Consider the following 26,267-nt stretch of genomic DNA (forward strand, 5'->3'; position numbering starts at 1 on the left):
CGAGAGACATTTGGAAATATATTCAATGCGCAACAAAATCTAAACAAGGAAATGGCCGATCTCCAGCAACAAATCATCACCAAGGGACACACTGATTGGACCTTAGAACAGGAGCAGCGCATAAATACTCAACTGGAGGAGAGGAGAAAGCAGGAGGAAATTCTATGGAGGCAAAAATCCAGGATAAGATGGTTAAAAGAAGGGGAAAGGAACACCAAATTTTTCCATCGAACCATTGTCCAAAGAAGAATGCATAACAATATCTCCTTCATACAGAAGCAGGGAGGGGCGAGGGTGGAAAAGCATGAAGAAATCGAGGAGGAATTTCTCAGACACTTCAAACAAGTGCATAGTGAGCCCCTGGCAGACAGAAATCCAGCCATAGAAAAAATCATCCAACAAGTTCCAAAAATTATCACTGAGGAACACAATGAGCTCCTCCTCCGCCCTATTCTCCCTCAGGAAGTGGACGTGGCCATGCACCAGCTCAAGGAGGGCAAAGCCCCGGGCCCGGATGGTTTCTCAACTACCTTCTATCATAAATTCTGGGAGCTGATAAAAGACGAGGTGTGGCAAGTAGTGGAGGAATCCAGAGCTCTTCACTGGCTTTTACCCTCCCTCAACTCGACCTTTATCGCGCTCATACCAAAGGAAGAGAATTCCAATACACCGGACAAATTCCGCCCTATAGCTTTATGCAACGTCATCTACAAAGTGATCTCCAAAGTCATTGCCAACAGGTTAAAGCCTCTTCTGCCTCTGCTTATCTCGCCTGAACAATCCGGCTATGTGGAAGGGCGGCAGATCCTTGATGGCATAATCCTCACGCATGAAGTAATTCACTCCCTCAAGCACTACAAACAGGCAGGTATGATACTGAAGCTCGATCTCTCAAAAGCATTTGATAAACTAAGTTGGACATACATGCAAAAAATGTTAAATGCTTTCGGGTTCTCACCCATGTGGGTGCGTTGGATTATGAGTCTTATCTCCTCATCCTTCTTCTCCATTCTTGTGAATGGCATCCCCTCTCGAACCTTCAGTCCTTCCAGAGGAATTCGGCAGGGCGACCCTCTCTCCCCCTTCCTTTTTGTGTTAATGGCTGAAGGTTTGGGAAGACACATCAAACATGCCCTCATCTCTCAGCAGCTCAAAGGTCTCTCCATCCACAGTTCCCCATCCATAACTCATCAACAGTTTGTTGATGATAACATGTTGTTTGACTACCCCTCAGTACAAGAAGCCTCCCTCTTCAAATCTCTGCTCAACAACTTCTCTGAGGCTTTGGGCACTGGTGTCTCAGATCTTTTTCTTTCACACCTCCCCTGTGGTGCAGCGAGCAATAGCTCGCATTTTGGGCTTCCCCATTGATTCACTCCCTTCTAAATATCTCGGAGCCCCCCTCATTGACTCGGCCATCAAGCACTCTTCCTGGCGCATCTTAATTGAGAAGTTGGAATCTCGTCTCAACCTTTGGACGCACCGAACTCTAAACATAGCAAGTCGCATGGTGCTCATAAAGGTTGTGCTTCAGGCAATGCCGCTTTACTTGTTTTCTATCCTTGCAGCGCCCAAATGGGTTATCAAAAGAATAAGGGAGCTTCAACGTAACTTCTTATGGGGGAACTCAACAACCAACTGCAAATGGGCCCTGGTTAAATGGACTACTGTTTGTTTGCCGAAAGAAAAGGGAGGCATAGGACTGAGGGATCCCTTTCAAAGCAATGCGATAATGTGCGCCAAAATCTGGTGGCAGTGGCTCTCATCCCCTGACAAGCCATGGGCAGCCATATGGACAGCCAAATACGCCAATCATAGACCTCAGGAGGAGCTTATAAGACTTACACCCAATGCAAAGGGTTCCCTCATTTGGAATGCGGCCAAGCAACATTACTTGTTGATTCAACAACATAGTTTTTGGGAAGTAAGAAATGGTGAAACAACCCGATTCTAGACAGATGCCTGGAACCAATTACCAAAACTCAGTAGCATTCTCCACCCGCTCCCAAACTATGTTGGGGAGGATCAGCAACAGCAAACGATTTGGCAGCACTGGACACAGGAGACTGCGCAGGGATACAGGCAATGGAAGCAAGGTGATGAGCTAATCAGGAATGTGGATCGCCCATTCATGGAGGTTATGGAAAGGGAGCTCCAAAATCGACGCATAAGACACTCGGAAGGCAAGGATATCCTAAGATGGGGTTACAGGCCTAAAGGAACCTTCACTACTTCAGAAGCTTACAAATTAATAAGTTTCGGCCCCTCTCCCCCCGATCTCATATGGGGGAAAATTTTGGATTCGGGTATCTAGCCTAAAGTATCTCTCTTCCTTTGGCTAGTCGGACATCAGAAAATCCTCACCTGGGATAGGTTAAGGCGAAGAAACTACCATGGCCCCTCAATATGTGTCAACTGCAAAGCCCAGGAGGAAACCCTTCAGCACTTGCTGGACTCTTGCACTTTGGCTAATCACTTATGGGAGAAAGTGAGCTTCAGATGTCAAAGACGATGCAGAGTGGCAGAGGACATCACAAATACCCTGCGTCAATGGCAAAAGAAACCCTATAAGAGTGAAATCCTTAACCATATATGGAAGATAATCCCAGGACTACTCATCTGGGGTATCTGGAAAGAAAGGAACAAGCGCATATTCAAAGATCAAAGCTCTCCCTTAGAGGTCATTTGGAGCAAATTCTGTATAAATCTCAAAGAAACCCTGCTGCTTCGCGCTTGGACTCGGGAGGACCTTCCCACTATCGACAGTGAGAAAGCCATATGGGCAAACTGGAACATGCAACTCCCTCAGGAAACTCTCAACAATGCCCCTATAAGAAACATCAATACAAAAAGAGACTCCTGGACAGCTCCTCCAGAGCACACTTTCAAGCTCAACTTTGACGGAGCCTCAAAGGGCAACCCGGGAAGAGCAGGCTATGGTGGAATTTTCAGAAATCATACAGGAATGCCACTTCTGATTTACTTTGGAAATATTGGTTGGGATACCAATAACTCGGCGGAACTGGAAGGTTTATGGCAAGGTCTCCTCATAGCATGGAAACACAAATACCATCCCCTGGAGGTCGAGGGCGACTCTATGCTCCTTATCAACATGGCTAAGCTACTCCTCAATGGATCCCATGCCAGGAAAATAGCTATGAGTTGGAGACTGGAGGCCAGACTGGAAGCCATAGAACATGAGCTTCTCAACAACAGAGCAATAATCTTCAGTCACGTTAAGAGGGAGGGCAACAAGGTTGCCGACCTCCTAGCCAATGTGGGGGTAGAAAGTAATCACACCTTACTCACAGGAACTCTGGACATAATACCGAATCATGATCAAAAACAGGAATGCAATCAGCTGGTTCAAACAGAGGCTGCACCCCCGGATGCGGGTGATTAGAGCAGCAATTAGTGTGATGGGACTGGGGTGGGCGAAGCGGCGAAGCCACCTGCCAGCCAGGTTCACCGGACATGAGGCCATGTGGGAGGCGAAGAGCTTGCAGGTGGATGTCATAAATGGCAAAGGAATGTTTGAGACTGGCATTAATATGCCGTCCCGATTCGCATGCGCAGTTGGATATCAGTCTTCGGCTCCCATGAATGCCATTGTTATGGCGGGAGAGGATCGAGGAGGTGGGAATTGTTTAATAGCCGGCCTCAGCCATGGCTATATGCTGTTGTGCTTCATGCTGTTTTGGATGGTTACGGGTTCTGCAGGCGCTTGGGTTTCGTGGGGGTCAAGCTCTGGTTCTTTTAAGCGGCCCGCACCTCAGGTGGTAGGCTCACAAACGCTATCTGAGTGTGGTAATCCCTCTGCTGTTTGTAGCATTCCCTCTGCTGGTAGTGGTATTCCTTCTGCTGTTCGTGGCACTCCCTCTGCTGTTAGTGGTATTCCCTCTGTAGTTCGTGGCATTCCCTCTGCTGCTCGTGGCATTCCCTCCACTGTTCGTGGTATTCCCTCTGCAATGCCGAGGCCTCGCCAGAGAATGCTCAGTCGTAGAGGCTCAGGACGGGGCAACCCTTCTCGCCCATCCTCGGGGTCTGACGCCATTAATCAGGATCCTCGTCCTCGCTGTGGAAATGAGGGCATTCTGAGGCCCAGTCAATTCCTCGACCCAAGCTCCCCTGGTTCTTCGAATTCGCCCTCCTTTGGTTCTGCTATTTTCACGTTTAATTGCTCCCTCAATCGCCCTCGGATCACGGCTCATGTCTCTGTCCTCTTTCTAGAGGAAGCCCAAGATGAGGGCGATACCAGTGCCCCAATGCCACTCACTGAGGATGAACAGGATGTGGGTGATCCCAATACTCCAAAGCCAACTGTTGGTATGCAGCTCGGGATGGTTCCGCCGGCCAGCGCTGTCAATGCTAATCCTATGGCTCCTGCTCCTCCAGAATTGAATGATAATGCAGCGGCCCAAGCCCAGGACCTGAATGCAGGGGGTTGGTGCAGGATCGTGGAGGAATCACCTGACGAGTAATCCAGCGGTGTAGCTGCTCAACCGGTTTTTGCGGCCCAGTTATAAAGGTTTTTTGGCTCAATGTGTCAAATTTTGTCTCTGTTACTGTGTCGAGATCAATTTCCAGTTTCAATTGTGTTTGTCTGTTGTTGCTGTTGTGTATGTTGTTTGTGCTCTTCTGGATCCCCTGCGTGGGAAATTTCGTCCAATTTCTCAGTTTTGGACAATGTCTGGCTCAAATGGCCTTACTCTCAGGCTAGTTGGTTCACCATGCTCAGCTTGTTGTAATTGTACTCTTTTACTGTGAATAATAGATTAGATTTACTTAGCAAAAAAAAAAACAATATTCTATATGTACTTAAGTACATTAATATGCACATTAAGTACATTTCAATACATTAATATAATAATTTACATTAATATACTAATATGCACAATAATGTACATTTCATATATATAAATAGACAATATTGTATATGGAAGTTCATATACAATATATGGACAATATTGTATATTGATGTGTATTTATAAATGTGGTTGATATACGCTCATCGACGTTTATCAACCACATTTATTAACGTTGTTGTGCTAGTAATATTCTTTCTAGAAAAACTGATAAATGATTATTATTAATATTGTTAATAAATGATTATTATTAATATTATTAATAATTGATAATTATTCCCCGGATGTGGGTGTCGAAGCCAGACGTACAGGCATGCCACATGCAGTGCATGGGCTGCCCCGTGTAAACCCATAAGCTCCCCAATGAAGGCCGTCATATGGCCATTAAGCCACCCCAAGTGGAGAAGGCATTCAATGCAGAAGAGACGGGGTAGATGGAGGAGCAGGGCAGATTTATTGTGCACCTGCAACGAGAATTTAGGGGAGAATATTACAAGTTTCATGGCTCGATCAAGGCATTCTGGCCTGAGGAAAGTTGGCGGTCGTGGAAGCATAGCAAGCTCCGGCCAAGTTCGGGTTCATTCCCCTGCAGCCTGGAGAATTGTCCTTGCGGCCATTCTGATTGCTGGGTGGGGAAGAGAGAGCAATTTGGTGCCTTGCAGCATCGAGTCTGGCAGCGGAATTGTTGGCCAACGAGCGAAGGAAGACAAGGGGAAAGCCGGGCATTTGAGAGTGAATTGGGAGGAAACTGTTGCGGCTACCAATTCCAGATTCAACATCGAAGACACAGAGGCAGCTTTAGACCTACAATGGCAAAACTTCGCGAACGGCAGCCATGTAGACGAGGTCCATCCAGAGGATCATCCTCAAGACCACCTGCAGCAAATGAGCACCATCATTGTTGCTGCTGCTACTGCCACCGGAGAGCTAGAGCAACCCCGCTTCCCATTCGACAATATGTGGAGGTTGGGGGATCTTGTGAAGGGAAGACGGAGCTCCCAGCTTTTGGTTCTGTGGTTTTCACCTTGCCGAGAACAGAGGATCATGAAGGCGTTAACGCCCATATCTCCATCATGTTCACAAAACTTCCAGATGAGGAGCATCTCCAGAACCCGCAGGAAAAACTACTGGAAGACATGGGCAGGGAGATCAGTCTTGGAAAGGAACAATCGTCCGTGGAAAAGAATGCTGCTGAAGCGCAACCAACGTCTGTTGTTGGAAGCTTGGAGGAGACGAGTCGGCAAGACCGCTTCCCTCCGGTGGGGCCACCTCCTCCAGATGTTGACGAAGACACTTGGCGGAAAATGTGGGAAGGGCGCGAGGAAGGCGACGGGTGGGCTTATGTCGTGGAGGATCCGAGCCTGGCTGAAGCGGCAGATGCACACTTCGCCTCCATCCAGCAATCTTCAGCTCGTTGAAGCCATGGCGGGTAACGTCTGGATTTTGTCTTTTGATCCTCTGGTTAATGCTTCCTCTGTTTCGGTCTTTTGGCATTCGCCTCCTGTCTCTTGGTCCTGCTTAACTCTGAGTTTGTGGTCATGTCTTTGGTTTTGCCTCATCACTGGTAATTTGAATTGCATAGCTGACATCTGTAACTCAGTCACGTTGACACCTGTCAGTTATACAAGTCAGAATATTTCTGCTGATAGCCCCTGCGTGGGCATTCATATGTCTAGTTCACTGTCATGAAAGTTTAGCTCTTTGTCGCCCCTGTGTGGGTTTTTTGTTTTCTTGGACATCTCAGTTTGGTTTTGGAAGAAGCTGCCCCTGCGAGGGAGCTATAAGGTTTACAGTCTGCAGGCCCAGGGCTATTCTTTTGGCTCTGGAAGGAATGTCATGATGTTTGTAATCTTTTTGTACATATAATATATTACTTAGATAGCTTTTACAGAGAAAAAAAAATAATTGATAATTATTATAATACTATTGTTATTATTAATATTATTCATAATGAACTTTAATAATAATAATAATAATATGTAGCATCGTTATTTAGTCCCTGTCTCTTAAACTAAAAAATAATTATTAATATATATATATATATATAATTTGACTTGAAAATTATAAATAAATATTTTAAATTTTTTAATATTAAAAATTAATATGCTTTTTATTTTAAAATTTATAATTGTAATACTATATTTATTATTATAATAATTTTATTATTTAATTTATAATTTTCTAAATTTATTTGATTAATTGGTGAAGGGTTTTTATTTCAACTTAAGGTGGATAAGGATCTATTGATTTTTTTTAGTTGAGGACCTAAATTGATTCTAAAGGGAATATGCTCAACATATGCTTAGTCTTAATGCTTATCAAAGGTTGTAGTATGTTACAGAGTTTGTTAGATTGCAATGACTTTTAATAAATTTAATTTGACAAAATGGTCCATTACTTTTAATAAATCTAAAAAATTAAATTTGTGCCAAGTGGCTACCCGCTAACTAATTTCCTACGAATTTGAGATTATTCCAATTCTAGTAAGTTCCTCCAACCACTTAATGAATTGCTTAATGAGTCGGGCCTAGTTATTATGCCATAACTTATTAGATCAGATTTGATTACGGGATCAGCAGAGCAGGGTCAGTCATCACTTACCGACCTATCCACCACTGGACGAGCTAGCTAAGCCCTATCGAGCTTGATGAATGATGCCCTTAGGAGGTACCACTAGAAGGACTTAGATGCAGAAGCAGAATGGGATCAGACCTACCTTCCTCTTACCCTTTCACCCTAGGAACAATCAGTTAGAATAACCACAACCTTCTAGTATTGTATCGGTGGAACCTTCCCACCCGCTAGGAATAGACCTAGAGCCCTAGACCATGTCACTTAGGAAGGGGCAGCAGGAGCAAGCTTGTCCAAAGAACGGCCTGCCTGAATGACTACGGGATCATCAGTCTACTCTACCTCAATTCACCATTTTGAACCCCATACAGAAGGTTTTTCCGTACCAGCTTCTTCTACCCATACCGCAGTTGAAGCACCTAAAGGAGAATTTGGTGTGTTTCTGGTCAGTAATGGAAGCAATCGTCCCTATCGTCGTAGAATAAGAGCACCTGGCTCTGCCCATTTACAAGGACTCGATTCTATGTCCAAACATCACATGCCAGCAGATGTGGTCACCATAATTGGTACTCAAGATATTGTGTTTGGAGAGGTAGATAGATAGGACGGACTACTAGGGACCAACGCCCCCCCACCCAATAAGTAAATTGAACCTTTAGGTGCTCGACCATAAGGTCCGGAGGCGCTCGACCATAGGACCTTTAGGTGCTCGACCATAAGGGAGAGGGAGAGGATGTGTAAGCAGGCTCAACTATTAAGGAGAGGACCGATAGGGGCTCGACCATAAGGGACAGAGTCACTCACTATTCATATGCTTAGGGATTTATCACCCCACCCAATAAGTAAAATGAATTTCCCCTTTCCCTGATATGCAATCTACCCTGCCTAACAACCCAACCGCACCAGCCATCGAATCCGACCACCCCATTCCAGCTATTCCTGCAAGAGCCGTACCTACCAGCCCAAAAGCTAGAAGCTATGCTGCCACCTGCCTGATTGGATGGATGGAATCACCTTGCCCCCCGGAGGGACAAGCGGCTTCGCACCTTCACTGCATGAAATCAGATATTTGAATAAAGCAAAATTCGAGTTATTGAACCTAGATGGATCATACCTATCGGAACCCGCATAATAAGTTCCTCATTATTATTTATAACATTCATTTATCTATAAGAAAATTTTATTTAGCAAAATGGTATATTTTACAATAAGATGTGTAATTCCTTTTTTTTTCAAATTAAAGTTAACCCATAACCTTTTTATACATGGTTAATCAGGTAAATTTGTGCATTGGTAAGGCATTCTTCGTGTTGCAATAGTGTTTTTTTTGTTATATTTATAAAGCCTTCAACGATATCAACCACATTAATATTTTTGATGTGATTGTACTAGTTTACAAATTTTTAATTTCAATTCAAATTTCTTATTGCATATTTTTTAATATGTGTATATTGTTTTTTAACAATGTATTGCACCTAGATTTAAAAACTTGCATGTAAAAGTTCTAGATATTTGAATAATTTATTTGTAAACACATAAGTTATGAAGGCTTCACACTTGTGCTTTGCTTCTAACTTTAAGTAGTTGCTAAATTTAGTATTGTGAAATTTTAGTAATATCAGCCTTCATAATTTTTGGGAGATAAAAATACATGTAGAGAAGTAACATCTTTCCAACTTTTATGTAGTTACTAAAATGGTAGTGCTAAAATTAGAGAGTCAGTAAACTGAGTATTGAGTAAAGTTCAATTAAGTGGTAGAAAAATTTAGTGTGTGGTTGCATGTCATATTATTTTAGGGGATTCACTAGTTGGAAACATATAAATATATGTCACCAGGTTCATTGTAATCATGAAGATTTTATGTGATCAATAGAAGAGTCTAAGTTTGTGTCTTTTATGTGAAATTTGTGCTTTGGCTCCTATGCTTTTCCAACGAATTGGTATCACTGCAGAAAAAGAATCACAAGATCCATAAAACCAACAAAACCAGTAAAAAAAAAAATCAATTAAAAAAATAAGTGATTTTTTCACTTTGCAAAACTGTTAAATCGTTAATGAGCAGCAAAATGGTTGAATAATAAAAAATAAAAATAAAAATATCAACTCCTCCCTTGCTCTTCCTCTTGGCAATTCCTATTTCTTACCCTATAGGAATTTTAATGCGGCCTGACATGGGGCCGGTATAAGGCGATACAACACGCCGCTAGGTGATGAGAGAGAAAAAAAAAATAGCGGCGTGTTGTATCGCCTTATACCGGCCCCATGTCAGGCCGCATTAAAATTCCTATAGGATAAGAAATAGGAATTGCCCTTCCTCTTCCTCTGTCATAACGATTCTGTCACTTTTGGAAATGACACGCTTCCCAATGGTGTCGAAAGGTGCGGTGGTGCAGCCTGGGTTTTTGTGACTGAAGTCAACGTTTGAAAGTTGAAAAGAGCTCACGTGGGTTGTGGGTTGTCCTTTTGCTTGAACGAGTTAACCAGCGCAACAAATCACGTGGGTTTTCATAAAGTTTTTTAAATGGGATTTGGGTTTTCATAAACGTTTTTTATTTAAAAGGATTTGGGTTTTATGGTAACGTATTAGTTAAAATCCTTTTATAATAAAAATGTTTGTGCAAGGACGTGATTTATTATAAAAGTGTTTTTTATATAAAAAATAATTAAGGGTTTTGGCTATAGGGATTTTTTTTTTTATAGAGAATATTTTATAAAAAAATTATAAAATTATTTTAAAAGAGGTTTTATAAATTTTTTTAAAAGGAGATTTTTTTAAAAACATAGTTTGTTTGGATTTTCAGAACATAAAGATGAAGCAGAAGAACGAGCTCTCACTAATGCAGAGAGGAAATTATGGAAGAAAGACAAAAAGAAAAATGCACAAGTATTGCAACTTATCCAGCAGTAGTTTGTTCCAGAAGATTATGATCACATCTTTAGCAAAGACAGCATGGGAGACCTTGGCGACAAGCTATAAAGTACAAAAAAGTCAATATTGTTAAGTTGTAGAATACTAGGAGAGATTTTGAAAGTTTGCAGATGAAGGAGACAAGGGACATCGATTCTTTCATGAAATCCAATCATGATTTCCATAAATCAGATAAAAATTTATGGTGAGGAAATTAAAGATCAAACAGTGATTGAGAAGGTCCTCAAATCTTTGTCTACCAAATTTGATGTTGTGGTAGCATCCATAGAAGAAGCCAAGGATTTGACATCACTGATAGTTGATGAGTTGATGGGATCACTTCTATCACATGAGGCAAGGATAGATAGAAATAAGGATTCCACTTTAGAAACCACTTTCAAAAGTCAGGTTTCTATTTCAAGAGACAGAGGTCGAGGCAGAAGTAGATCGAGAGGCGAAGGATGAGGTGAAAGACATGGTGGTCAGAGAGATGGTCGAGAAGAGCATGAACATGAAAGTGGAATCACCAGCGGAAGCTTCAACATTAATCAAAGAGTTGACCAATCAAAGGGAGATGTTATTATTATAATAAATTTGGTCACTATGCCTGTGATTGCAGGAAGAGGATAGCTGATCAAGGGAACCAAAAAGCTAATGTCACTACAGAGAGTACTAACTCCATGTTCCTAGCTTGTCATACCATGCATGAACCTTATGATAATGTGTGGCTATTAGATAGTGGTTGCAGTAACCACATGACAGGAAACAAGAATTTGGTTGCAAATTTGGATCAATCTGTGAAGACAAAGGTAAAGTTGGGAACTGACAAGACTGTGGATGTAGATGGCAAAGGAATGGTCAAAATTCTAATCAAGCAGGGGGAGTCGAAGACAATCTCAGAGGTATATTATGTCCCTGGTCTCAAACATAATTTGATAAGTGTTGGTCAATTGACACAAAAAGGATACAAAGTTATCTTTTAAGGACAAGAATGTGTTATATATGACAAGCCCCCAAGCAAGAAGTTGATAGCAAAGGTGCAAATGACGAGGAACAAAATATTTCCTCTAATTATGAATTACGGTGATCAAATCAGTTCTTTTACAGCTGCATGTTTTAATGATTATTGGTTATGGCACTTTCGGTTTGGACACTTGCATTTTTCTGGTTTAAGATTGTTGCAGCAGAAACAGATGGTCAAAGGCTTTCCTCCCATTAAAGAACATGCTAGTACTTTTCAGTGTTGCATCTTGGGAAAGCAAAACCATGAAATTTTTCCAAAGGGAGTTCAATACAAAGCAAAGCAACCTCTTGAGCTAGTGCAAACAGAGTTGTGTGGACCTATGAGGACACAATTTATTGGTGGAAGTTGTTACTTCCTCACTTTCATTGATGACTATAGCATAAACACTTGGGTTTAATTCTTGAAGCAGAAGTCCGAAACTTTTGCAAAGTTCAAAGAATTCAAAGCCTTAGCAGAGAACCAAAGTGATTGAAAGATCAAGGTATTGAGGTGAGATCATGGTGGATAATATGACTCAAAGGCATTCCATGATTACTGCAAACAACATGGATTCAGAAGATAGTTTACAACCAAGTACACACCGTAGCAAAATGGTGTAGCAAAGAGAAAGAATAGGACAAATATGAACATGGAAAGAAGCACGTTGAAAGGAAGAAACTTGTCTAATGAGTATTGGGCAAAAGTAGTTGCATGTGTTGTTTATGTGATAAACAAATGTCCTACAAAGAGTGTGATGAATAGTGTACCACAAGACACATGGTTAGGTATTTCTTTTAGTGTATATCATCTCATAGTATTTGGATGTGTAGCTTTTGCACGTGCCTAAACAGCTGAGGCAAATGAAATGATCAAAGTGAAAAATGCATATTTACTAGTTATAGTGAGAAATAAAAAGCTTACAAATTGTATAACCCTATCACCAAGAAGACCATTATTAGTAGAGATGTTGTGTTCAAAGAACAAGAGTCATGGAATGGGACTGTAGACAAAGTAGTTGGTGCACAAGTGCCACTGATGGAAGAAGATGATGTAGCTAAAAAGGAGCAACAAGAATCACAGGTGAAGATACCAAATAGAGACACACCAACAAGGACCCCAAGATTTTTAGAGCAACATGGATCTTCAAGTAAATCAACAGATCGAGATTCTCCCAATAATCAATCAAGTGATGAATCAAGCAATGGTAAGAGAAAGATGAGAAATATGAAAGATATTTATGATGATTTGGATGCTAGTTCCAATTTTGCATTTTTTTCATTGCAACCTTCTTCGTTTGAAGAAGCAAGCAGAGAAGAAAATTGGGTGCAAGCCATGGATGAAGATATTGAAAAGAATGATACATGGGATTTGGTTGATTTAACAAAGGAAAAAAACCTCATTTGTGTAAAATGGGTGTACAAGACAAAGTTGAATGAGAAAGGTGAAATTTAAAGATTTAAAGAACAACTTGTAGCAAAATGATTCTCGCAGTAACCGGGAATAGAATTTGGAGAAACGTTTGCTCCAGTAGCCAGATTGGATACTATAAGAGCAGTTCTAGCCATAGCATCTTAGAACAAGTGGAGAGAATATCAAATGGTTGTAAAATCAACCTTCTTGAATGGAATTCTACAAGAAGAAATTTATGTGCAACAACCACTAGGTTATGAATTTTAAGGTAAATAAGTTAAATTTACAAGTTGAAGAAAGTTCTCTATGGACTCAAGAAAGCGCCTAGAGCTTGGTATAGCAGAATTGACAACTACGTGATCAAGAATGGATTTTGCAAAAGCAACATTGAGCCTACCTTGTACACAAAGGTAAATGAGCATGGACAAATTTTGATTGTTTGCTTATATGTTGATGACATGATTTATACAGGTGATTTTTAGTTAGATAAATTTAAAGCAGCCATGATGAAAGAATTTGAGATGACATATCTTGGTCTCATGAAATATTTTATTGGCATAGAAGTTGAGCAATATGAAAAAGGAATTTTTATTTTCCAAAACAAATATGCTAGATATTTGCTGAAAAGATTTAGGATGGAGAATTGAAAACCTGTCCCTACACCAACTGCAACAGGTATAAAGTTAAGCAAGGATGATGAAGGATCAAATATCAATCCAACTCTATTCAAAAGATTGGTTGGCAGCCTCATGTATCTCACATCTACAATACAAAATATTATGCAAGGAGTGACTTTGATTTCCATATTTATGGAGACTCCAAAAGACACACATTGGAGTACAGGAAAAAGAATTCTGAGATATAAAGTAGGAACTAGATGTGAAAATTCTATCATTGCAACATCTGATTTACTTTAGCTACTTACTTTTAATAAGTTATTTATGAAATTCCTTCAATAAACATTAAAATAAATTCTGTTGTAGATATCACACCATAATATAGAAACAAACACATGAACAAGAATCAACACATTGACACAAATATTTTGGACAACAGTCCCTGGAAAAACCTAATGTGGGAAAACCGGTGCAACCAGGGAGGATTTTATTATTCAACAATTCTTTAGTACAACCGGGTGTCAAACTGGCTTACCCAACAGAGAGAAAATTTCTCTAGCACTTCTCCCAGTCGTAGCGTCAGCCTGGTTGACCTCTGCATAGCTCCTAGACACTCTGTGTCAGCCCCTGATTGTCTTCATCATCCCTGAGCCTCTCTGCGTCACCCACGTAGGCTCTCTAGTGACTACGCAGTCTCATGCTGCCTCAGCGTCTACCTGAAAGGCCCTGCGTCTGCCTCTCCTGCCTCTGTGCTAGTCTTCTATTGTTGATGTTGACTCTCTGCTCCATACTTGCTGCCTCCTGCTACTCTCCAGACCACTAGTTTGAATTTCTCAGCTAACCCCACTCCAGAAATTGAATTGACTAGTCTCCCTTAGTGTGTTTCCAACTAACCCTCAAGCCTCTTCTTATACTTTTCTCTTCGGTCCGTAAATGGCCAATATTAAGTCCCTAATCAATGGCTAATATTAGATCTGGCTTGATCCATGACTTTTGGACCATTCTAACTCAGTGTTATATTAATTCACATTAATATTTTATTTTCCCTAAGTTTAGATTTAGGAACTATATTAAAAATATTAATTATTTTAATATCTTCCAAACTGGTTAGATTTTTCCCAAACCATTTTTGGGTCATGAATATATCATGTTCTTTAGCCTCTCCACCAATTTTCGTGGCTAGAGCACATCCGATGCTACCCAAAATCAACACTCCCTCTTAGTGAGGACCGTGCTCTAGTAATACTCCTCACTGAGTATCATCCTCATCCTCCCGCATCAGTCCCTATGATGATGTTAAACTTCCCTACCCAACATCCTCTACACTGCTTCATCTTATACTGCTATCCATGGCTCTGCTACTGCCACTGCTGCGTTTGTAAGGAAACTCCTTCTGCATCCGCGCTACCATTGGTCCTTTTCTCCCAACACTGCATCTGCACTACAACTCCCTCTGCATCCGTGTTGCTATCATCCCCATTTATGCTACTGAAACGAGTTCTTTATCATCTCCATATTTTCCCTAAAGTAATCAAACTTTGTCCTTCCAATGGCCTTGGTGAGGATGTCCGCCACCTGTTCTCCTATAGGAGTGTAACTCAACTGTACCACTCCTCGTTGGACATAGTCTCTAATAAAGTGACATCGGATATCAATATGCTTTGACCGATCATGAAACACTAGATTCTCAGAGAGATTTATGCAACTTTGATTATCGCACATGATCTTGGTCGATTCCATTTTCCTTCTGAATAGGTTCACAAGTAGTTTTCTAAGCCATATGGCCTCACACAAAGTTGTGCTTGCTGCCATATATTCTACCTCAGATGAGCTCAGAACCACGAACTTCTGTTTGCTACTGCACCAGGAAGTCATTCTTGATCCAATGTTGAAACAGTACCCAAAGGTACTTTTCTGATCCACTGAACTTCCTTCCCAATCTGCATCAGTAAATCTACTCAATCTGATATCCTTACCCCTGGTGTACAAGAGTCCATAATTGGTTGTTCCCTGTAAATACCTGAGAATGTGTTTGGTTGTTGCCCTATGCACCCTCTTCAGTTCCACCATGAACTGATTAAGGGTGTTGACAACATAGCAAAGGTCTGGCCTCATATTGACCAGATACATTAGGGACCCTATGAGCTGCCTGTATAGGGTGGGATCAACATCCTTGTCTTCTAATGCATCAATCTTCTTCCAGTTGATGATCATTGGAGTAGCCATGGGTCTCCAATCCTACATCCTGAATCTTTTCAATATTTTTGTAGCATACCTCCCTTGCCCAAGGAAGATCTCTCCCTTATGTTGCCAAACTTCCAACACTAGTAAGTAATGCACTAGTACCAAATCCTTCATATCGAATGATGTGGCTAGATTCTTCTTGTAGTCCCCAATGAGCCTGGATGATCCTGTCAGAAAGAGATCATCCACATACAATACTAAGATTAGCGGCTCATTCACTATAACCAGATAGTAGAGATTTGGATCTGTGTCACTCTTGACAAATCTCATCTTCTACAAGTAGCCATCGATCTGACCATACCATGCTTTAGGTGCCCGTTTCAGCCCATACAAGGCTTTCTTCAATCTGCATACATGAGACTTCTTCTCATGTGTCTCAAAGCCCTGTGGTTGTTCATGTATACCTCTTCTTCTATTACCCTATTTAGAAAAGTCGTTTTGACATCCATCTGATGAATCTCCCACCCCATCTGAGCTGTAAGAGATATCATGGTCCTAATAGATGTATACCTAGCTACCGAGGCGAAGGTCTCCTCATAGTCAATTCTTTCCTTTTGAGCATACCCCTTAGCCACAAACCTAGCCTTGTATTTCTCAACACTACCATCTGTAGCGTATTTGATCTTGTAGATCCATCTCAAACCTAATACTGATCTGTCTTGAGGCCTTGGCATGACCTCCAGACATCGCTCACCATTATGGAGTTGTATTCCTCTACCATCACATCTAGCCAAACCTGATGTTGAGCTGCCTCTTGGAAACTGGCAGGCTCCCCATCCTGATTACTAATGCATAATATCTATTTGGTTGTTTTCGCTCCCTCTTATTGTTTTTTGGCGCACCGATGAAGTCCTTTGCATCTCGAAGAATCTAAAAAAGTTCCCTTCTATTTCTTCCTCTGCCAGCAAGTGCCTCTATTAGCTCCTCCTCATCTTGTGAATCTTCCTTATTCAAGGAATAATTCTTTAATTCCATTGGTTGAATAGGTTTAACCAACGACTCTTCTTTTGACTACTCCTCGGAAGGCATCTCACAAGATTTTCTGAAAGCCCTATCCTGCATGAACTTTACATCTCATCGAACCACTACCTTCCTTCTCCCTGGAAGATAGATTCTGTATGCCTTATTGTTCTCGCTATATCCCACTAGATATCCCTTTTCCATAGTTTGATCCAGCTTTTTCCTCTTTTCCTCAGGTATGTGGCAATATGCTAAACTTCCAAATATCCCGAAATGACAGACTTCAGGTGTCTTCCCTGTGAAAACTTTCTCTAGAGTAATCTTTCCCAATGCTCGATGAGAAGTCATGTTCTGAACATAGAATATTGTGTTGCATGCTTCTAGCCACACGAATTTTGGCATATCGTGATCATACATCATGGCCCTAGCTACTTCTACAATAGTCATGTTCTTCCTTTCTTCTACTCCATTCTGCTCCAGATTGTACGGAGTTGTCCACTCTCTTCTCATGCCCTCCTTAGCACAAAAGTCAATGAAGTCCTTATCGACATACTCTCCTCCATTATCTGAGTGAAAACTTTATTTTCTTCCCAGTCAGATTCTCCACCAGAGCCTTGAACTCTTTGAATCGACCGAAAACCTCGTCCTTGGTTTTTAGAAAACAAATCCAAGTTTTCCTTGAGTGGTCATCAATGAAGGTAAGGAAATACTCGGCACCACTAAGAGATTTGGTGGACATAGGTCTACAGATATCTGAGTGTATCAATCCTAGTACACTCTTGGCCCTGTGTTTACTCCTAGGAAATGTTGCCTTGGCATACTTTCCTAGAGCACATCCTCTGAACACATCATCTCATTCAGTAATAAGATTCAGAACTCCTGTTATAGTGCTCCTGAGAATTCTCAAAGCCCCATGGTGCAAATGTCCCATTCTTCTGTGCCATAGTTCATTCAAATCCTTGTCTCCATGACTACTTATTAGTGCCATTGGTGATTCTAGTTGTAATCTGTACAACCTATTACTTTTGATCCCAATCTACACTTTCCTTTTCCAGATAGGGTGTTTGGTGTATACCTTCTCCTTAATGAAGTAGAAGTCATAGCCTTTTCCTTGAAGTTGCGACATTGAAATTAAGTTCATCCTTAATCCTGGTACATGCAGTATATTTGTAGCATGGAACCGTTCTCCCAATTCTGTTTGAAAAACTATGGTACCCTTCCCTACCGGAGTACACTCTGCCTTGTTCCCCATGGTGATCTGAAAGTTCATTTTCTCTTCTCGATACTCTGACAAACATTCCCTGATTCCCATCATATGCCAAGAGGCTCCACTATCTATATACCATACTTCTGATGATGTAGAAATAATCATACAAGCCACTTTTTCTTCCATCTTGGAAGCTAACATGGAGAAATTGAAATCTCTTGTGAAATTTTCTGAAAATCTATGCGAGTCCCCTGACGTGGATGCCTCTACATCATGGTCTCGACCCATAACTGATTTTCCCTTCCTGTCTCTGATTACTCGCTCTGATACCATGTGAAAATTCTATCACTGCAACATCTGATTTAGTTTGCCTACTTACTTTCAATAAGTATTTATGAAATTCCTTCAATAAACATTAAAATGAATTATGCTGCAGATATCACACCATAATACAGAAACAAACACATGTACAAGAATCAACACATCGACACAGATATTTTGGACAACAGTCCCTGGAAAAACCCAATGTGGGAAAACCGGTGCAACAAGGGAGGATTTTGCTATTCAACAATTCTTCAATACAATAGGGTGCCAAACTAGGTTACCCAACAGAGAGAAAAATTCTCGAGCACTTCTCCCAGTCCCAGCATCAGCCTGGCTGACCTCTGAGCAGCTCCCAAACACTCTATGTTAGCCCTTGCTTGTCTTCGTCAGCCCTGAGCCTCTCTACATCACCCACATAGGCCCTCTAGTGACTTCGTATCTCCTGCTACATGAGCGTTCGCCTAAAAGGCCCTACGTCTGCCTATACTACCTTTGCACTAGTCTTCTATTGCTGATCTTGACTCTCTGCTCCGTACTTGCTGCCTCCTGCTGCTCTCCAGACCACTAGTTTGAATTTCTCAGCTAACACGCTCCAGAAATCAAACTGGCTGGTCTCCCTCAGTGTGTTTCCAATTGACCCTCAAGCCTCTTCTTATACTTTTCTCATTGGTCCATAAACGGCCGAGATTAAATCCCTAATCAATGACTAAGATTAGATATGGCTTGATACATGACTTTTGGACCATTCTAGCTTAGTTTTATATTAATCCACATTAATATTTTATTTTCCCTTATTTTAATATCTTCGACACTGCTTAGATTCTGCCCAAACCATTTTTGGGTCTTGGAGATCTCATTTGCTTTAGCCTCTCCACCAATTTGCATGGCTAGAGCACATTCAGTGCTACCCCAAATCAACACTAGAGATTGTGGAATAATGTATGCAAGCACAGAGAAGAAGGATTTGATTGGGTACACAGGTAGTGATTTTGTAGGTAGTTTGGATGATAGGAATATAACTTACGGTTGTGTGTTCCATCTTTTTTCAAGTGTGATTTCATGGGCATATAAGAAGTAGCCTATTGTGACACTTTCATCAGCAGAAGCATAATATGTAGTAGCAACATCAACATCATGTCAAGCAGTGTGGTTAAGAAGATCATCTGATGGACTCATGCAAAAATAACAAGGATCAACAACAATATATTGTGACAACACCTCAATGATTGCACTATCCAAGAATAACGTGTTTCATCAAAAGAGAAAGCATATTAACACTAGATATCACTTTATTAAAGAACTTGTGAGCAATGGATAAGTTCAATGGATAAGTCATTAGTGGGGAAAATTTTAAGGATGAAACTTTATCTTAAATTTTAGAAATCTTGGAAAATCTTACAAGTCCCTAATATGAAAACTATACAAATTTTGATAACAGTTTTGTAATAGTATTCAAATTTCTAATCATTTTATATGATCTCTATAAAAAATCGACGAATTTTATGATAAAATGATTTTATAGTATAAAATTTGGGCGAACTTTTTTTAGAAAAAAATGGAAATTGGCGAATCATTTTTTTAGAAAAACCATGAAAAATTAGCCCACCCGCGAATATTAGCCCCTAAAATTTTCCTTGGTCATTAGCAAAATATGTGTTTGAGTTTCACAAAATAAACTTTCGTTTTGTAAGCCTAGATGAGACATAGACCAGTAGGCATGTTTGAGTTTTCATGAGTCATGTCTTAGCTTAGTAGTCGTAATTAAGTGGGAGTGTTAAAATAAGCTAATTACTCCCGCATGAGGAGTTGTCTAAAATTAGAGAATCAGTTAACTGAGTGTTGAGACAAGTCAAGTTAAATGATAGAAAACTTTAGTGTGTGGTTGCATGTCAATTTATTTTAGGTGAATCGCTAGTTGGAAACATATAAATATCCCTCATCGAGTTCATTGTAATCATGAAGTTCTTATGTGATCAATAGAAGAGTCATAATTAATGTGTTTTGTGTTAAATTTTTGTTTTGGCTCCTCTGCCTTCCAACAGATTTTCATTCTCAACTTCTACCCTAAAATTTGAACTTATGTCTGGGTATAAAAACTAAACCCATCGCGAACAGATAAATAGAGTAATGTAAATTAAACTAATAGTGCAAATTAAGCCCTGAGAAGGGCATATAATTGCTCTTACATATGTGATTAAAAGTACAAGTTCAAAGTTAGAACTCGAAGATTTTTGCTTTCGCTGAACGTTCATAGGGTCAACGCTCTCTCTCATTCTTTCTTCACCGTGGTCGTGATGGGTGGTGCCTAGTGGTTGCAAGTCTCATCCAAGTCTAGGGATGAGACTTGTCTTCCTCCCATGGATTTTCAATCATTCCAGTACTTCTTTCAACAGTTTGAATTGACAAAAAGTTGATACCTTCGAGGATTTTTCAACCATGAAATGAACAAATTACTCGTCACGAAATATCTGACTATGTTTATATCTAATAGTTAAATTGACTGATTTACTCACTCATAAAATTCTATCGTTGATTTTATCTACTCATCTCATTATTAGACAACATCGCCAATTATTCAAGATATATTACCTCAGTTAGGTGGAAGGATAAATGATATCACTAAGTTTTCAATACCATCCATCAATTTTTAACAATGTTATTTGATTAGAATTTTAATGTTATTTGATTTTAAAATGTAATCTTTAAGTAAATTAAAAAATACATATTTTCTTATTTTTTTGTTTTATAAAGTCAACTCATATATATATATATATATATATATATATATATATATATATAAGGCCTAGTCTAACTTATAGACGAAATAGCATTTTTCACTGGAATTCACCAAAATCCCGCAATACAATTAAAATATTTTTTGTTATTTAAAATACATTTTTTAATTCATAAATGGATTGAACACCCTCAAAAATCCCTTGAGCACTCAAATTATGTAGATTAAACAATTTAAACTCAAGTTTTTAAAAAAATCTGTGGGATATGATTACAATTACCTAGAAAGAATGTCGTGAAAAAGTTCATTTCATCTATAAATTAGACAACATGTATATAATATCCCAAAGAGTTGCACAAAGTACTTCATCTGCTTTTCTGTATAATATTTGTTCTCCATTCTTTCATTCCAATATAAACAATTTTATACATGGATCCAAGTCTCTTGAGGATAGGTTTAGGATAGTGATTTTAATAGTATTTGCAAGTATATACAATTATTAGATAAAGCATTAAAAAAACAGAGCAAAAAATAAATAGATAAATAAAATATATAAGAAAGATAAATTAATTAGTCTAAGGCTTCTATATATTGGAAGTAGGTTTGTTGACTTTTTTTTAAAGATAACTGGATGAATGAGATTAACTCTAGGGTAAATATGTCCAGAATATCATCCGTCTTAATCACACATCGAAGGCTCAACTGCGAGAGAGGGTGAAGTGACAGGAAAAATATAGGTTTCATTTAATTTTTAATTTATGTGATCTTCGGCACTTCCATTCTTTGTCAATTGGATCCACATCGCCGATACCTCTTGTCGTCGAATTTGAATCGACAGGTCCCGCCTTCGCAATCACCATGTTATGAAATGTGTTACTTTAGGTTAGATCATGGTGCTTGCAGTTAGATCATGGTGTTTCTTCCGCCATGGAGAACAAATCACTGTCTATTGGACATTAGGATGGCTGTGAAACACCCAAGAGTGAGGAGCACATGATACCTAAATTGCTTGAATGTCTATCTACGCAGAGAAAACCAACGATGAAGCGGAAAATCACAGGGGGGTCATTTTAAGGTATCAGCAGTCAAAAACATAGTTGGAAAATAACAAGACCTAAATAAGGAAAAACACAAAAGAAGTAGAATATAGCAATTGTCATTTTAATTATTTTTCAGGTAGATCTCAAGAGTCTAGATGCTTTGTACAATTACTAAAATTTTGAATTGCTCTAAAAGATTTTTAATGTGCTTTTGGAGTCTAAGATATGTTGAACATGCACTTTTAGATGTGCATGTTATTCATATGTTTGTATCATATTTTGTTTCTTGATAATGTATTTCCAAACTACTTGATGTGTTTGAATCCGAGAGAAACGTATGATGTGCAGATGTTAAGAAGTTTCTAATGTGTCTGAATTCAAGATAAAAGCTAGGAGAAGGCTTATGTTAAAATGGCCTAGGACTTGTGCCTAGCTTTGTTTCCCTCAAGCATGGGATGAATCAATAAGCTCAGTTTACAATGAGATATCACAAGAATAAGTACAAATTGATTGCATTAATGTGGCAACATATTCTTAAGGGGGATTGGACTTGGGTCTCTGCAATGAAAGTGCATTTCATTTACCACTTGACCACAACCCATTTGACTTATTTGGTAATTAAATTCAATTCATATGCTCTGCAAACATAAGAACCCATTGTGAGAAGTATTTTTAAGCATCCTTTTGCAAAGTTTGGCCATTTCATTTCCTTGGTAAGCCATGGGAAACAATGGCTTATTTTAGTGGCACCTTTGCATTTAGAAAATCTGACATGTAGTTTTACTATAATGTTTAGTAAGATATCATGGCAGCCATCATCTTTTCCATCCTTAAATATCATTGGAAATTCCCTAAGTGTTTGATCTGTGCATTGTCCATACTCACCTTTCGTAACCATCCTTGTTAATTTTAGTTATTTTTTTCTTTAAATATTTTTTAGAATGACATAATCAGACTTTCAGCGCTATTTTCCAACAAATTGGTATCCAAGCAAGGTTACAAAGAGATAGAGAAAATGGATCAACAGTAATCTGTGAAATAGAAGAGAAATATATTTTTCCTCTTAGTTGAAGTATAACGCACCTTGTAGGTTCTACACAATGCAATATAACACAAGTGGGTGTCAGCGAACACCACGTTAATTTAGTAACATGTGGGTTCCTCGTGCCTCTATGAGTTAAAACAATAAGGCAGGTGGGTGTCAACAAACACCGCGTTAATTTAGGAGCATGCAGGTTCCTTATGCCTCAGATGCGTTAAAACAGTAACACGGGTCCTCTTATCGTGGTCAGCGTTACCACGTCCACCTCAAGCAAACAAGGTTGGGTTAATCAAGTAGAGAGTCTTTTTTAAAAGAGCAAAGTCAAACTTTCAATTTCGAAGGCATTAAGGTGAAAGGTCTTCATTATATAAAAGGTGAAAGTGGTGCTTTAATATTTATTCGTGGAGTAGTGGGTCTTGTTATAAAGATTTTTTAGTAGAAGGGTTTAAACTTTATAAAGTTTAAAGGGGTTTTATAAAATTTATTTTATAAGATTTTTATTTAAGAAGTTATAAAAGGTTTTGAAATATAAAGGTTTTAAAAAAGTTTTTTTTTTTATATAAAAAAATGGGGTTATTGGAAAAGGAGAATTTTTAGGATTTAAAAAAAATAAAAATTGTAAGATGGTTTTTCCAATTCCAATTTTTAATAGTTGAAAGTTGTGCATGGATCAACAGTGGGGCAGTCGGCTGCTACGCACCCCACCAGAGATCGAGTCCCCATTTGTATCGCTGCGCTGCAGCATATTAAGTTTCAATGAAGTTGTAATGTGATTGTAATGTGATTTGATGGATGTCAGCCTGTCTGACATGTATAATGTACTAAAAAGAGGACCCCATAATGCTTTTTCTAGGAACTAGCCCCTCCCATTTGAAAAATAAAAAAATAATCCAATATGTTTCAATTGATTCAGGCAGAGAATGTACTGTTGAGGTTACTAATAGACGCCTTAAAACCTGAGGCAATTGGTAACTATGAGCACTTGTTCTTTCTACTATGCATTGAAGTCAGAAAAATGTCAGAAAATGGTCGTGTTTTAGATCAATTTTCCCCCGCAAATTTCTTACTTTGCCCTCTTTTCATTCAAGGAGCAAGAATATTAAAGATTATAAATGGAGCGAATCGGAAAAATGTAAGATTTTTGATCACATGTCAATTCTGAGCTATCCTAGTTACTCCTTACCCATTTTAAGAACCACGAGAGGAAAACATAATAATAGATTATATAGGGAAAAAAACCTAATAAATATAAAATGTCTTGTTACATATTTATTATGTGAGTTATCCGGGTTATTGTTTGGAACAAATCTCACTTTCCTCGCTCACGATGACTACAACTTGTTCAACTGAAATCATAGTTACCTTAAATTTAATCTGGCTAATAGTTTATAAATTTTTAGATGTTCTCTCGTACAATATCAGAAAAAATAAAAGTGGACACTATTCATAAGCTTTTGTGGCAAATAAATTATTATATTAAATTTTATGTCAAAATTAGAAAAAGTCTAATAGCTTTATTATTTTTTACCATGGATCGAGGGTAAAAGAGTCAATAGAAGGTTTAAACTAGCATTTGCACTAGATGTTGCAAAGAAAATGTTGTAAGGCAATAGAAAAAGAACTAGTAGCTTGAAGTGTCTTGTAAAATTAATGCAATATCTACACATCATTATAATGTTTCAAAATTATATATTTACAATGTCCAAGATCATTCAATCAACATTTATTACCACGACAAAGAACAATATAAAGACCTGGAAAATAGGCTTGTGATCACCCTATGAGGACACAAATGAGAATGTTGAAGGTACTTTCCTTGGAAACAACTTTTGAATGGTGCTAGATAATATCTACAATAAACATATGATAGATATTGTATAAAAATCAATATTGGAAACAAGTTACAATTCTAATCAAAATCAATGTATCTATCTATCTATGTTTTTTTATATAAAGACTAAAGTCATGATAAGTCGAGTTGACTGTTAGGCATGGATCTCTTGATCTTGCACAAAAGTTTGTATAAAATACCATAGATGTTGTAAGCCATTGTTAAGGGAGGGGACAAATGGCAAGAGGCACAAAAAATATGATGGCTTCTTCAATGTGCCAAGAATTCTTGTAGCAAGCTGCATTGTGATGATCTCCATTATCCAATGATGTCCATGTGATTTGACTACAAGAAAGTTAGAAGTGACCATCTTGACTACTGTGATAGCAGTAAGAATCCTCTAGACAAATATCCTACCAAAACTAATTACAAGGTTGTCCCATCATAAAGAAATATATACATAATAACATATATTAAACAAGAGGACATGGGTCCAAGCATCACACCATACATAAATAGGAAGCAAAGTACAAAAGCACATTCAAGTAGCCTGAAAATTTTCACCACGGATCTTGGTCCTTTTCCTTCTCTAGAAGCTATGACCTTGAAAGGTCTTATTCATCTCTAATACATAGCCAAAATCCACGCACTGGAGTTAGAAATAATAACATGGTCACAATTCCCCCTTAACATCAGCATTGATATGTTTCCCAATTCCTTCCTTTCCGATGCCCAAATGAGGATGGGAATGTTGCAGCCTTGGTAGTGTCAAACTTGGGTATGAGGTGCAAATCATCATATGCTTTTCTCTTTTGTGGATCATACAAAGTATCATAAGCCTAATTTATTTCAGAAGAAAGGTCAGTGGTTGTCTCAAGCTGGTGCAGAGGCATGACATCAGGGTGGTATTTCAGTGCCGGTATTCTGTATGCAACCCTGATATCATTGTAGGAGGTATGACAAGAAACACCCAAAAGAGCATAGTGATCATTTTTCCTCCTGAAAGCAATATCCCTCTTTTCTTCTGTTGCAAAACTGGCACTGATGGTTCTGCCATTGAGGTTGTGAGAAGCTCTTAATACCACATTGCCAAAACTCAGCTGATTACTTGAAATTGGGCTACTTGTGGTACTTGTTGGGAATATCAATTCCCCCATAATTAGAGGGGATTGGCCTCTGGGAGATGAGAGTGGGGAATTGATTGTGAGAGACCCAAGTGTGGATATCTTCATGATTAATTTCTGGTTTGGAAAATATGGAGACAAGGCTAATTGTATGTATGTTCTGATATCCAAACTTTTATGCTTCCAGAATGAGAGGATTGGCTACCGTTTTTATGTAAAATCCATAATTCAACATTTGCCTACACCTAAAAGTTTTTCAAACTCAAGCTCATGCACGTGCCTGTTTTGATGCATATGGGCATCTTTGCATTCTTGCAACTATAATTCAACTCCATACCATAAGAAATGATATAGGAAAGCTCATGGATATACTTGTTTGTATGCAT

The 26,267-nt window shown here is 39.0% G+C and overlaps 1 protein-coding gene and 1 pseudogene across 1 annotated transcript; one reads left to right on the forward strand and one right to left on the reverse strand.

Annotated features, from left to right (window-relative positions):
• Window positions 1-249: 249 nt before the first annotated feature.
• On the forward strand, window positions 250-1,954 carry LOC149222894 (uncharacterized). The gene is made up of 2 exons (XM_089387712.1): window positions 250-834; window positions 1,235-1,954. The coding sequence occupies exons 1-2, from the start codon at window positions 250-252 to the stop codon at window positions 1,952-1,954; spliced, it is 1,305 nt and encodes a 434-aa protein (XP_089243838.1).
• Window positions 1,955-25,449: 23,495 nt separating this feature from the next.
• On the reverse strand, window positions 25,450-25,989 carry LOC149222895 (uncharacterized; annotated as a pseudogene).
• Window positions 25,990-26,267: the final 278 nt, after the last annotated feature.

This window comes from Pinus tabuliformis, chromosome Q, assembly GCF_031772625.1.
Source record: "Pinus tabuliformis cultivar Carrire ecotype Pingquan chromosome Q, CPIR1, whole genome shotgun sequence".
Classification (NCBI taxonomy): domain Eukaryota; kingdom Viridiplantae; phylum Streptophyta; class Pinopsida; order Pinales; family Pinaceae; genus Pinus; species Pinus tabuliformis.